At 46.5% G+C, this 14458-nt stretch overlaps 1 protein-coding gene across 1 annotated transcript in view; it reads left to right on the top strand.

The window, feature by feature from the left end:
* The first annotated feature begins 17 nt into the window (after window positions 1-17).
* The window catches only part of DAP3 (death associated protein 3), a 20579-nt gene continuing 6138 nt past the window's right edge, over window positions 18-14458 (top strand). The window contains exons 1-12 of the mRNA XM_025212632.1: window positions 18-244; window positions 5479-5601; window positions 6842-6943; window positions 8562-8670; window positions 9210-9302; window positions 9746-9876; window positions 10329-10409; window positions 10828-10986; window positions 12208-12267; window positions 13135-13224; window positions 13755-13872; window positions 14349-14448. Coding sequence (XP_025068417.1) covers window positions 203-244; window positions 5479-5601; window positions 6842-6943; window positions 8562-8670; window positions 9210-9302; window positions 9746-9876; window positions 10329-10409; window positions 10828-10986; window positions 12208-12267; window positions 13135-13224; window positions 13755-13872; window positions 14349-14448 — 1208 coding nt within the window. The 5' untranslated portion in view covers window positions 18-202. The remainder of the gene's footprint in view (window positions 245-5478; window positions 5602-6841; window positions 6944-8561; window positions 8671-9209; window positions 9303-9745; window positions 9877-10328; window positions 10410-10827; window positions 10987-12207; window positions 12268-13134; window positions 13225-13754; window positions 13873-14348; window positions 14449-14458) is intronic.

Genomic DNA, 14458 nt, shown 5'->3' with positions numbered 1-14458 from the left:
GGCTTGTCCCTCCGCCGCACCAGTAGAGAGCCGCAACGTGACCTCTGCCCCCTCTAACATGGCGTCGCTGTGAGCGTGCGGCCTTGCTGCAGCCGCCGAGACCCTGCCACGGGCTCGTGGGCACCTGCTTTGGCCGCAGCGAGTCCGACTGCTCTCGGAGCCGTCGCGGCCCCACGGCTGTGCGTGCGCGGCAGGGGGCGCGATGCTGAGAGGCCTGAGCAGCGCGGTGCGCCGCGGGCCGAAGGTGAGTCCCGCTGCCAGGCCTTCGTCCCAGCACAGGGGGGGAGGCGGGGTGCTGTGGCACTCGCACGACACCCCTAGCCGCGTGTCAGTGGGGAAGCGGACCTGCGGAGCGGTGCCAAGGGGCCGCTCCCCACGCGCCCGTTGCTCTTTGGGAGAAGCTGTCGTGCGAGTCTGCTCCGAGGCAGGGGCCGGGAGGGCTGGAGCGGGGGTAAAGGGGACTTCATCTACTCTTTGCACCTCTTGGCAGGCTCCAGCATAGATCAGAGCAACTCCAGGAGTCAAGAACAGACCTCCTGGCTGCCCAGAAATACCTGGGGAAGAGCCCGCGGTGGTGCCCTGCTCTCATGCTCCTGTTGGGGGTTGCGAGGGAAGGGGAAGCACGGTGCTGTTACGATCTATGCCTGATAGAAACCCATTCTACTCTGGGTAAAATTGATGTTGTGGTTCCTTTGCCGCAGCTTCCGGTTCAAAAAAAGTATTACCTATCAGAACAACGTCCTTTTACCTGTGAGTCTGATCCACCTCTAGCCCGTATGTCCTTTAAGCTGCAGACATTCAGTGAGGGAGGAATCACTTAATCTCTATCAACAAACCTGCCATCTCAGTGGTTCCAAATGAGCAATTGGGCTCCTGTTTTCTGAGCACCAGTGGACTATACTAGAACCTCACCTGGCCTGTTTGCAAGCTGCTGTAAAGCTTTTGCTATCTGTAGAAGCTCTTCTTATTAGTGCTTTGAACTGCAACATTATATCAAATCCCCCCCCTAAAAACTAGAAACCTCAAACCAAACGCTGGATTTAAGGCATAGATGCTTCAGGCTCTTGAGTCGCATGTTATGTCAAAATCTAAGCTATTAATTGAGAAAAGCAAGGGTTTTTTGAGGTAGAGCTTGCACTGACATCTACATCTGTCTGGAACAAACGTAGTTAAAATGGATATAACCCGCAAGCATGGATCCAATTTTTATTTCATTAATGTGATTTCTACCGTTATAGTTAATTCCCGTAGATTTACAGGAATAAAATAGGAGGCATTTTCATAACTGTAAAACTCTGTACATGCAGACCAAGTCAAAACTTCTAACTGGTGGGATTTAGAAAGGACATTTTGAAAATATGGGCTAAATGTAGCCCAGGCAGTACTGTGTTCCTGCTGTCTGCTTTTGCTGGGTGCCAACTCCAAGACCTGTTGTGACTGGGCAGTGGGAGTGTTGGCCAACACCACCTTGACAGAGAACTCTTGTGTAGCAGGAGAAGATTGCTGTAATTTAGCCCTGCTTAAACCTACCCTGGGTTCAATTGGTTCACTGAGCACAGAATATTTCACTATATCATTAACCCAGTGATTATACTTGCAAACTCTACATGTCAGGCAGTGGTCTTGACATGTAAACCATGTATAGGATTTAAAGAGCTGTGCATGACATAAAATCCACAACTCTGATCAGAAAAAGCAGAAGGCTAAGGGTTGATCTATACTACAGACTCTTGCTGGTCCTGTTTTCTGTGGGGGTGTGATCTCTAACATACTGTCCTGGCAGAAGCCCCTAATGTAAATGGTTATGCCTGCAAAACTGCATTTTTAGTAGTATAGCCTGTTTTGCAGAAAACAGGGTGCTTTTACTGTATGGGTACAAGGCACAGCTCTGCGTCATGCACACAAGGCATGCTTTGCAAGTAGAACATACTGCATTTTTATATTGGTAGAGTGTCTCATGTATTTGCTTTGCATGTCTAGAGTGGATCACTAATAGCAAACAGAGTCATCTAGTTGTTTCTTTTGCTATGTTACGCAAGCTAAACTTTTGAACTGACATCTGAATTTTCTTTCGTTAAGAACTAGATCATTATTCTTCTGCTTGTTTCAGGAGACCATACACTTGCTGTACAAAACCCTATTCATCATTGAGCCCTATGAGGAACAGAGAATCTTTTCTAATGATTTGTTAATCAGCTTGTGGCTAATGTGGCATGGATTCCTTTGGAAACAGCTCCACCTTATGGTTTTTGTTCTCCTGACAAGTCTTAAATTTACCATATGACAGTTGCTGCCATTTAAGGGGTTTGAGTCAGGCTGATTTCCTCTGGCAGATGGAAATGGAATGTAAATGGCACTTTGTATCATATCGTAGAATCATAGAAATGAAGGGCTGGAAGGGACCTCAAAAGATGATTGAATCTAACCCCCCTGCTCTGGGAAGGAATACTGCTGAGATCAAATGATCCCAGCAAGGTGTCTCTCTTGGAGACTTCCAAGCTTTGGAGCTGCACCACCGCCTTGGGAAATCTATTCCAGATGTTGGTCACCCTTACCACAAAGAAGTTCACCCTTACATCTGACATGAAACTATTGTCTAACAGTTTATGGCCATTGTTCCTTGTCCTCCCCTGGGGCACCCTAGTGAGCAGTTTTTCTCCCAGCTCCTGATATTCACCCCTTATATACTTAAATGGCCACCAAGTCCCCCCTCAGTCTTCTCTTCCCCAGGCTGAGCAGTCCCAGGTCCCTTAGATTTTCCTTGTAAGGGCCTGGGGGACAAACCTTGATTATTCTTCTGGCCCTTTCTGCACCCTTCCAACGTTCTCCACATATTTTTTTGAGGAATTGGACACGGTACTCCAGCTGGGGTCTCACCAGCGCTGAGCAGAGATGCTTCGGATAAATGCATCCCAATATGTTATTAGCTCTCTTGACTACAGCATTTTCCCCATAACTTAGTGTAGTCAACAAAATTGGCCAGCATGCTTTTCATGATAAAGATGTTGAACAGAACAGGCCCAAGAACCAAACCCTCTATAACAGTGGTGGGCAATGGTTTTGGGTGGAGGGCCACTTACTGAATTTTGGCAAGGTGTCAAGGCTGTATGATAGGCAGCCAGGGGCAGATAAATATTGATTTTCTAAATTTTTTTATTTAGGCTGGATAGAATGGCTTGGCAGGCTGCATTTTGCCCACCTCTGCTCTATAATTTGAGACTTAAGATCACTTGCGCACACCCAGACTTGAACTGCCAGCTTTTTGGTTACTAGCTTATGACTTAAGCCCTCCTGCCACACAGGAAGCTATTTCTAGAGCTGTGATAATTTGTCTTCAGGTCACATTTCAAATACTTGCTGCTTTTTTATATACTCATTCCCTGAGGTTAAATAAATGGAATTGTAAGGTGAACTAGAGAAGTGCACAGAATGGCATGGGAAGCCTCTGACTAACTTTAGTCTTGAGGATCAGTTGTAAACCACTGTCTTTTCCCTTCTCTGCTAACAAGGAACAAACTGTACCGCATTACTTTAGGTTGACTTTTTACTTAATTAAAGTGTTTTTGATATACCCTTTTGTGGGTATAAAATGGAAATAAGCTGAAGATCTGTTAAACAATGACCGGCAAAATGCGGTGTTCTTCCTTACCCAGTCACCCTTTCTAACATGATGATATGTTGATTCCAAGAGCTGTGACTCCTGTCAGTCCTGTGCAAGAACAGTTCTAGCTATAGAGCTGGGGACAAAAGACCAGTGCTCTGGTGAATTGCTGAGTCTTTGCTTTTCATTGCAAAGGGCAGCTCCATCTGAACATGCAAATCACCCTGCAGTGCCAGAAAAACTGTTTAAGAAATGTGTCCTGTTGAATTATCAGTCTACTGGGAATATTTTTAATTCAATGAACCACCTACTCAGGGGTTTTGCCAAATGAAATGGATCCATGAACTTGAATGAATTCAGAAAGTGTGGGTGTTATCTGTAAAGCTCCAGGACAGTTGTTAGACGACAGCTTGTTACCCATCACCCAAAGGCTTGTCTTGGTTCCGTGCCTGTTTTAGCATGTGTAGATGGGTTTCATGCCCTACTTCTAGGAGGGTGCAAACCAGAGATCCCAAAGGGAAACTGCAAAAGCAGAATCTTGCTTAGATTAGTTTACACTGATGATCGTGAGAGACCATCACTCCTCTGAGGATTACTATGGTATAGTTCCAGAACGGTGGGTAACAAGAAACTTAACTGGCTTCAAAAAATAACTAGATCGCTTTTCCCAAGGCAATAAGAAGAGGAGGTTGCCTATGAGAACCAGGGGCTATGTTTGATGGGTAGCTGACCCCTCTCACAGCTCTATCTTACATTTCTATGCTGCTATCTTCTTTTTTGGATCAGCTGTCTGGGGACTAAAAGGATGCCTTGTGCTTCATGGATAATCCAGCCTTCACTGGGGCTGAATTAAAGTTGGAGATGGTGGCTGTTGCAGTCTGTAGAGCTGTATACTGTGGTCTCCCCTCAGCCTCTGCCTGGAGCGTGGGGGATAGTTTGTTCCTCTGTCAGTGAACAATATTTAGACCAACAGTTTTCAGCCTCGTTAGAGTTGAGGCACTCCTTGAAAAAAACAGTGCTTAGTTTTCAGATGCTGTAGTATGGCAATTCTGTTGCAAAGAACTCAGAAAGAACACAACAGGTTGGAATGTTTTGACAGTATGGATTCCTCTTCGAAATCTCTCGTTTTATCTTGTGATTTATGTTTATACACCCAACATCACCCTAGTTGAGAATCACTGATCCAGGCGCAGCTTCTAGATACACCATCCATGCTTTTTTTCACCTTGGCCTACTAAAATTGTTGTCCCTTTACCTCTTACACCCCTACCCACTTTCAGGCATGTACCAGTGAGCTTCCTACCTAGGAGCCTGCATTAGCATAAGCAGCTGTTTGTTTCTACGACTCCTCTATTCCTAGGGAAGATTCTATATGTCAGAACACAGTGGTGGGGGCAGGGGGGAAACCAGTGCAGGAAATGCAGTTGTAAATATAAACTAGCTGCCACACTAATCCTGTAGTAACTGAGGTGATTATGGATTACTAAACAGCTGTCATTTGCACAGTATTGGTGCCATTCATCACATAAGTAGAAACATTACAGGAACTTCCCAGCAATAAGACTTCTAATGGCTGCTTTGTGCTCTTGAGCAGCCCTTTAATGGGATCACTCCTTTAGGCAAAGGCTCAGCTCTGTAGTGGCAGCAGGCAGACTTAAGCAAACTAAAAGGGTTTAGAAAGATGCAACTGAACTTGCACTATGGCTATAACAACATTACTATTCATTTCCACACAGAACTCTATCCTAAGTATTGTAACTTACTTCCTGAGCAGGGTGCATTACACTGACCCTTTCTTAACGTGTCTATAGTGGGTATGTCGCTGAACTTTGCCTATAATTTTTGGTGACCGAAAAGCATTTTTTTTCTCTCCCTAGTTGTATGCTGGACGTTTTCTCCACATCACTGCCAGGATTTGCTTAAATGCTACTGTTAATCAGGATGTCCAAATCCCTGAAGAGAAACCCCTGGCAATTTTCCGTACTAGTGAAAGCGACCCGGTGAGTTACTACCATATTTACTGTCGTGCCACACGGCTAACACCCTAAGATTGTCAGTCTATCCTTAAGTACCCTGGATATCAGTGCTCGCTGGACCATTCTTCTTAAGTAGGAATGAAGAGAATAGGCAGACCTATTATCGTGGGTCCAGACAGGCATGCTGTGCAGCTGGAGAGGAGGGCAAACTTGGTATCGGACACCATTAAGTTCAACTTCAGGATCAGTCTTCCCCAACTAACCACCACAAATTGTGAGGGAGGGGGATGGTACTGTAACTTCATTATCCAAAATGTCTCCCCACTGCACAGGCTTCACAATTCTAGCCTGCATCTCTCTCAAGCACAAAGTGAAGCAGAATAAATGAATGGAATAAACCTTTGAGGTGCTTTTCTGCAGCTGCTATAATTGGAGTTTCCTTTCTCCACTGATTCCTCTGGGGTCTCTATGGAAACAGCAGCATGCAGATGATCTAGTCATGTGATCAGAGCATCTCTATAGATGGCACAGAAGAGTCCAGATGGCAAGAATAGTCTCTACTGGCCTGTACCTAGGATTTATGTTGCCAGACAATTGAATTTTAGTTAGCATTTTCACTGCACATTTCACTGAAATATATTTGACAACAACAATCAACACTGCTTAGTGCATCAAATCCCTACAATATTTGTCCATATTGTAGATAATATTTTAAGGTATAGAATCGCTTCTGATAGCACCAGTGTCTAGTTATAGGAAAGCCTCATTAAACCAATGCTGAGGAGACTAGATAAAACAGCTGTCTTCATCAGTCAATCCTAAAGTGCCTTATAAAGGTCCACATCTTTATTCCCATTTTACAAACCGGAGAAATGGAAGGGTAAGGTGCCATGGCCCCCCTCCTGTATCTGTCCCCAAGCCCTAGCTCTGTGGGGTGCGGGGGTGTCCAAATCTTAGTTAGCAAAAAGCATCTGGAAAACCTGCAAGGGAGCTGAACAATGCTATAGCCAGCAGGAAGCGACGTAGCCTGCTGACTAACCTGCTTTACTACTTCAAAAGACATTGTGTACCACTCCCATGCTAAATAAATGAAGCTTGGAAGCAAGACGGTTCTGACCTTACAGAATACAATAGTTATTCTGCCAGGGTGATCCCTTATTTTGCCCTCCCCCACTACCCCCACCCCCAGTTCCTTCAGGAGCCTCTCTGCACAGCAGCACAGTCCAGTTCTCCTGTTTGTTAGTGTTTTGTATTTTACTCACAGGCCAACCATACAGAGCAACATGACTGTCAGCACTATAGCATCCCACTAGAGGAGGTGAAGGTGGTGTTTCCCCATGGACTGTCCCCCCGGTTCAAAGAGCAGGTAACTCTGTCTCAATGAAGGTTTGGAGGTTGGATTGGGAAGGGAATTGAGACTGGAATTCTTTTATTCTGGGGTAGAAGGGCTACATACAGGCATGTTTAAGCAGCTGTACGTGAGCCAGAGCAGAGCTTTTTCAGGCAAGGGGGTGGAGATCAGTGGGATGTTGCCTAAATCTCTCCATTGCAAATCCAAAATGTTACAGAGCTAAACTGTTCCAAATCACAGCCCTTACTCACCTTGGGTCAAAGAGACTCTCTCATGCAATGGTTTTAGATCAGCAACAGAGAACTTGCTCTTGCTGTTCATCAAAAGTTTAGTCAGTAGATACAAATGCCACCTTTATCAGTTCCTGAACTCAGATACAAATGAATCAAAAAAGGAAATTGGCAATCTAAAATTCTTTAGAGGTCCAATGCTTGTCAGCAGTGGAGCAACCTCTCTGAAGTCTTCCATGGCTCTTTCCTCTTCACCTTGGTCTTACCACACAGTGCCATCAGCTTCCTGGCTATGACTGGACCTTTGTAGTTCCTGAAGGCACGCGGGGAGTTTAAGACTGAAACACTGCTGTTGTCTACTTGCCCCAAAGTCTTTTCAGACTAATGTTTCACCCATTAATAACAAGACATAAATGAAGCCTGAATGAAGCCTCTGTATTTCTGAAGGGGAATTTACACCTGGTTCTGATGTGATCCATGAAAAACAAGGCCAACTGGCTTAAATGTGTTACAGTAGGAGGAAGGGTTGTCTGGTTTCTTTCTTTGCACCTTTAGGTGTTGGCCATTGGATACAGCTTGGGACACATCCTTAAGACTGCTATGCATTTACCCAGACACTGAATAGCAAGGAGTATTGTTTGGGTTTGATATTCAGAATAGCAGGTTACTTTCCAATGTGACAGTGAGGTCAACCAAAAGGACTTAGCATTCAAGTAATATCATGCTCTTGTACGTATTATAAATCAAAATACACTGATCTGTTGTTATCTGTCAGATTTTATGAGTTGAGCGTGTCATCGGGCCAGTGAAGATTAGTTACCACAGAAACAAAGGAAAGTAGGGCTGGAAGGGACCTCTGGAAGTCCAACCCCCTGCCAGAGGCAGGATCACTTCTGTCCAAACCATCCCATACACATCCTTGTCTAACCTATTACTAAAACTACAGTCAACCCTGTCACAGGGTGTAGCACCCTAACCTGTGACACAAAGCATGGGCACAAAAGCAGCCAGTGTCCTGCTGCTGCAAGTATTGTTAAAATATGCTTGAAAGTAAAAATCTTCCTATGAAGGAAGGTTAGACTAGAGTCAAAGAGCTAGAAAGGACCTCTAGAGGTTCTCTAGTCCAACCCCCTGCCTGAGACGAGAAATATATACAAGCCTGAAAATTGAACCCAGGTCTCCTGCATAGCAGGCAAGAATTCTACCATTAAACTACAAGCCTAAGCAATTGAGGCAGAGAGAGGAAGAGGCTAATTTTGTCACAGATGGTGCTATGGAGCCTAAAAAGACCTGCAGGGGTAGAGCTGCTAGTGCATGCTAGCAGCTCTGCATGTGAAACTGCAGGGTAGCAGCTGCTAGTGGATGCTAACAAGCAACTCTTTGTTCACATTTTTCTGTTTCAGATTGGGACCTTCAGAGAAGCCTGTCTGATGGTGCGGAAACCAGCTCTAGAGCTTCTCGGTTACCTAAAAAGCACTAACTTTGCCCAGCCAGCCATCAGATATGTCCTCTGTATCCTTTGCTTTTCTCTGTGCTGGAATTCAATAGAGCTTCCAGCAAACTGAAAGCATTGGTGGGATTCTAGCCTCATGTTGGGTTGGGTGTAGATGTGGAATAGCCTCAGCTTCCCCATTTCTTGCCTTTCTCGGCCACATCCAGACAAGCACGGCCATGCAATGTGTGGTGCCACAGACATGTCTGCACATTCAGTTGTTCTTCATGCTGCAAGAGAGCGGTGTGGGGGAAAAAAAGTGGAGTGGTGCACGCGGCAGCAGCATGCAGTGCCCAGAGTCAGAGCCTGACCAGCTGGAGCCACACTCCACTGCCAGCCAGCCAGGCTCCGCACTGCAGAGTCACCACTGCTGCAGTCCTGGGAGCACCCCAGGTAAGGCTGCTGGGGCCAGCCCAGTGCTCCCCTACCCCACCTGGGTAACCTGCCACGTGCCAGAACACACATGGCACAGGGTTCCCTGGTGGCAGCTAGTGGCAGCACAAGGTGTCCAGGCATCTGGATGTAGCCCTGAGGTTTTCCTTAATCGATGGTGTTGAAGATGGAGAGGGGGGAACTGGAAAAACAATGACGCTGTGCCATGCTGTTCATTACTGTGCAAAGCAGGGCTGGCTGGTGCTTCACATTCCAGATGGTAAGCTTAGAAGTGTTTTTTGAGTAGGAAATGCCATCTGTGCCTCTAACTAATCTATAGGGAAGGTATTGCTGGTGGAGAACCTTATGGATTAGGAGACTTGATTTATGATAGGGAGATTAAAGGTAAGAAGTGAAATACACTACAGTTGAACAGTGTAGCTCCCCCTGCCAAACACATGTACACACATGGCCTTCTGATGTGTTGCTACTAACTAGTGAGTCAGGTACTAGTACCCCAACGTAGGGACCTTGCTCTAGGCAAAGCTGTGCAACTCCTGGTTTTGATCTGGGGCTCCTTCTATGTTCACTGTATGCTCTGGAGAGTTTGTGGTGAATACAGTGAAGCAAGGAGGGAAAAAAATCAGGAGAGAAAAACCTAAGGATTTGTTAGTAACAGAACATGATAACTGTTTGCCACCTTTTTTTCTTTCTACCTCACAGCTCATCTCTTGGTAAAGAACTGTAGGGAGCTTCTGCAGTCTTCCTATAAAAAAGAACGGTTTGACCAACCTTTGCAAGCATCTTCCTGGCTCAAGAATTTCAAAACTTCAAATGAACACTTACTGAGAGAGGTTGGTAGAGCTGACCAAGTCGTTTGCATTAAGAACCAAATGAGAATCCACAAGTGCAGTTTCCCCAGAGGACAATATGGAGATATGCTTTCTCACTACCAATATGGGGTGGGGATGGCCTGGATCACCTCATTCTTCTGAGATGCATTTTATTATGTTGGGAGTGAGAGTGCACTAACGTTATTTAAGATGCCTCTACCCCTGCAACTTATTTGGATGTAGGTTTCAGTGGGAGTGGAAACACTTTAAAGAGCTCTTGGTAATACAAGCTAGAGACTTCTTTAGCCTATCCTTGGATGCTGCACAAAGATACTGTTCTTGCTCTCTATCTCCCAGCAAACATAGAAAGGGGAAGGATTCTATTCCCAGGCTTGCTGAGCCTGCATGGAAATGGGAGCAGGACTATATCAGTTGGATCCACCTGAACTCTTTGACCCCTCTTTCTGTTACAGATAAAAACACAACAAAAATACATGTGGAACAAGTGGGATAGCACTGAAGAAGGCACACCACTGAGTGAAATGTTAGAACAGGTGAGAACAATAACTGCCATTGGTATTAATGGAACAGGTTGATAAACTAAAAGTGATGCTGAGGCCAGAGTAGGGAATGAGAACAATTTTTAGTGCTTCTAATGGTCTAAATCCTGGTAAGCAGGAAGGGCTTGTTGTCCCCATGTTATTGATGGGAAAACTGAGACAGAAGTTAGTAACCTGGGCCCCAGCAGGAGTTGCATAGAAGAAGTCTGTTGGCACTCAGATTAGAACTTGAGAGTTTCTGGTTTTCATCCCTGCACTTAGTCCATTAGACCTGGGTGCCCGTTTGGGAACAAAGGTTGAAACCTCATGTTTCATCTCCCTTTGTGCTCCTCAGAGGGGTGGGTACCAAAGACTCCAAATGGTGTGGCTGGGAGTCATCTTTCTACTAATGCTGTGCTTTTCCCTCTTCTAGGGTATAACTCGAGTGAAGTCTGCCACTGATGTTATGGGGGTTGTGCTTAAAGAGTTAAAGAGGCAGAGTTCCCTTGGTTCATTTAAACTTCTGGTGGCAGTGGATGGAGTCAATGCCCTCTGGGGAAGGACAGCACTGAGGAAGAGAGACAAAACCTTTGTAAGAAATTACTGCTTTTGGTGTGTTTAAGTACATTTTTTGCAAGAGAGACTTGAGGGGCAGGTGTTATTTGGCCCTCTGGATGATGACTGATCTGTGGCTGGTTTAGCTAGACATCATTTTTTGTATTTCAAAGGGTCCTTTCAAAGTCTTCAGTGAAGATCATAGTGTAGAACATGAAATTGACTTCCTGTAGTAAGGGACAGCAGGGTATTCATTGAGAGGCCCTGAGGTGCAGAGATGGAGGAAGCACACAATCTGTTGGAAGTGCTGTAGGGAAGGTTCTTGCACCAGTGCTGAGGCAAACCTGGGAAAACTAGTGCTACAGGAGAGGATGCAAAGAGTGCAGACTATGTATGAGGGGTTCTAAATACAGGGAGGGCAATCTTCATTTGGATTCTGAAAAGTAAGGGGAGCCAGGTCATTAGGAGGGAGATAGTGGGCAAACCATGGCTTCATTCTGGGCAATGCTGTACCTTGGAGAGCTGTGATCTGGAAAGATCTTGGAGACAAGGAATGCAATCTGTATTCCTGACAGGAATGCAGTAGTCCCTGTGAGAAAAGGTTAAGGCCTTGGGAAGGTGAGACATGACTAGATCTGCAGACACAGGAGATTGGAATCAAGGGTGATGCCAGATTTTCCAAAAAGGCAAAGGAATGATCAAGGTGAGGCAGTGAAGAGAGCACATACCAGTTAGGCCAGTAGTTCCCAACCTTTTTGATACTGCGGTCTGCAGTGGAAGTGATTGTGGACCAGCATACCGTGGACTGGAAGTGACTGGCATACTGTGGACCGGCAGCCAACCCTTTTGGGCCATGGCCTGGTGGTTGGGAACCTCTGAGGTTAGGCTGTTGAAAGACCCGAGACTTGCTTACTGAGAGTCTGTATAAGTTAGGGATCTTGCTCAGTGGCACCCTTTTACCTAATCCTCGGAGCTAGTGTCTAAATTTAGTGTGACCATAAGTCTCATACGCAAAAAATGTACTCCCTTAAAAATATCTCCTCCCTTAGAACAGTGATGCACACACCCATGGGGGGCGGGGAGGGGGGCATGTTGATCTCAGGGCAAAGGTCTTGCTGCTGAGGAGCTGCCATCGCCTTTTTGACTCAGCAAAACACCAGACAGCCCCTAACTTCCCCTGACCTGTTCCTGGTGGGTAGGGTAGGAGCTTGGGATGCAATTCCTCAACCACCTGCTTCTGACACACTGTTATCAACAGGTTTCTCCAGAGGAATTGGCCCTGGTCCACAACCTGAGGAAGATGGTGATGAATGACTGGGTGAGTGCTGATACAAACCTGTGGATAACTTACTGTGCAGGGTTCTCACAGCTAAAAGCTGACACCTAGAGCAGCGCCGTCATCTTTAGGGCTTACTATTGGGAAGTATACTCTAATAGTTTTATGCTTGCTTCATTTCTTTCTTTCGTAGGCAGATGTATTCTTGAAAAAAACCCTTTATGTAATGCTTTGGTTAGTTGTCTGTATTTATTGTTTCCAATGCTTACCATTCTAACTTGTGTTAAATATCTGCTTGGAGTGGCCAGAACTAGAATAACTAGTATCTTGCCATAGCCTCTTGTACACCTCACGAGAGCGCTTCTCCAGTGGGAGACGCTGTAGAGCAGCTTTTGTCAGCCCGCAGGTCATGACCCAAAAGCAGATCGCAAGAATATATAAAAGGGTCATGAACAAACTTAAAAAATAGATTCTCCTTTAAAGGAGAAAAGTGTGGGAAACAAGCTTTTCCCTTGCAGGCTGGCAGCGCTCCAGTCTGCAAGGAGCTGCTTGGGCCCCCCCACCCCACACACTGGGAGGCTGGGACCTGGGGTGGGGCAGGGAGTCAGGACTGAGGGGCACTGGGTCAGCCATTGGTATTTACAAATTGATTCTGGTACAAAAAAGGTTGTGAACCACTGCTGTAGAGAGCCAAGCCCATCCACGCTGAGTGGCAGTGCTGCCAGTGAGGAGCTCCATTCCCGTCAGCACTGCCTCCTGAAAGAGGCTGGGACTGACACTGGCCGCCTGCTGCAACTATCATATTGGCAGCACCTCAAAACAAGGGACTGATGGTAAAGCATATGGGAGAAAAATACATGATATCCAGGTGTGTGCCCTGCAAGCTCCTAATTTATCTCCATATTTCAGAGTGGAGGTGCCATTGTGACTGCTGTTTGCCAGACAGGCTCCGTCTTCAAACCACACACTGCTTATTTACCCCATGAGCTGCTGGGAAATGTAAGTCATGACCTGTGGTTCCTTTGGTGTTGGAGCATATATAGAAATGGAAACAAAAATGCTGATGTGGAAGCAGCAATTTCAGTACATGTGCTAGCTTGAGTCTGCTGCTACCTGAACCTTGCTCCATTCAACCTTTTGCATGTTCTTGGCTCAGTCTCCCTGTTCCTGGGTGTCTACTGACCTCCCCTTCAGTTTGTCCCGTGTGCATGACTGTTCATATTCCGAAGTAAATTCCCCCAAATGGAAGGAAGAACTTGGACAAATGGCTTCTCCCTTTTCACCAGCCTCCTTCTGAACAAAAAACCTAGCTAGGCATCTGACTTCTCTTTGCTTTGTTCCCATCTAGGTAACATGCAATAGATACCTTCTGTTGTGAAGCAGTTCTTCCCGAACTTGCTCGTGCCTAGCAGAGCCTTATCCCTCAGCAGCTCAGGCAGCTGGGCTGAAGGTTTCCTGCTCAATGTGTCTGACGATTGGAAATTAGAGGGTCTGTTACATGCCTCATGCTCTCACTTTTTCCCCTTCAGGAGGGCTTCAGTACCTTGGAACCGTTCCTTCCCATCCAGGTTGCCAAGTACAATGAAAAGGAATTTGAGAGCTGTTACCAGTATTATCTGGACAGCAAGTGGCTTCAACATGAAAAAGGTGAGATCTGTGCTAGGGAACGAAGTGTACGCGCTAGGTGCAGCGCTTTCAGCTCCCATCTCCATTTCTGTTGCAAAACAGATGAGCCCTGCACCCTTCGCACCATTTTTACTCGTTTATTCAAAAGAAAAAAAAACGGTTTTGTTTTTCGAAACAGAAAAAACCCCGACAAACAACCGTTAGAGTTGCTAAGTGTGGGTAAAGCTTTCTTTGAAAGATGGGCGGTCAGGAGAAGGTGCGCTTCTTAAACACAAACCCTCTCGGCCCAGAAGTGTGTGTGGAGCCGCAGATCGGGATCCCTGTCAGAGCTGTGCTTAGAGTGGGGCGGGTTGTACGTGAGGGGTTCAGCTGAGCCGCACTTGGTGCATCTTGCAGCTCCTTTCCAGCGAAGGGGCGCGTCGCGGCGACTCCTCGCGCGGCGGGGCGGGGGCCGGGGGCCGGGCGCGGACGCTGACGCGTGGCTCGTGTCTCCGCAGCGCGGACGCCGGACGGGAGAGCGGAGCTGCTGTTCTTGAGCGACGCCAACCCCGCGCGGCTGGAGCGGCTGGGGGGGGGCCCGGGGGGGGGGGGGGGGGGGCGGGGGCCG

Source organism: Alligator sinensis, unplaced genomic scaffold (genome assembly GCF_000455745.1).
Source record: "Alligator sinensis unplaced genomic scaffold, ASM45574v1 scaffold1165_1, whole genome shotgun sequence".
NCBI lineage: Eukaryota > Metazoa > Chordata > Crocodylia > Alligatoridae > Alligator > Alligator sinensis.
This window is presented reverse-complemented; position numbering and strand designations above follow the sequence as displayed.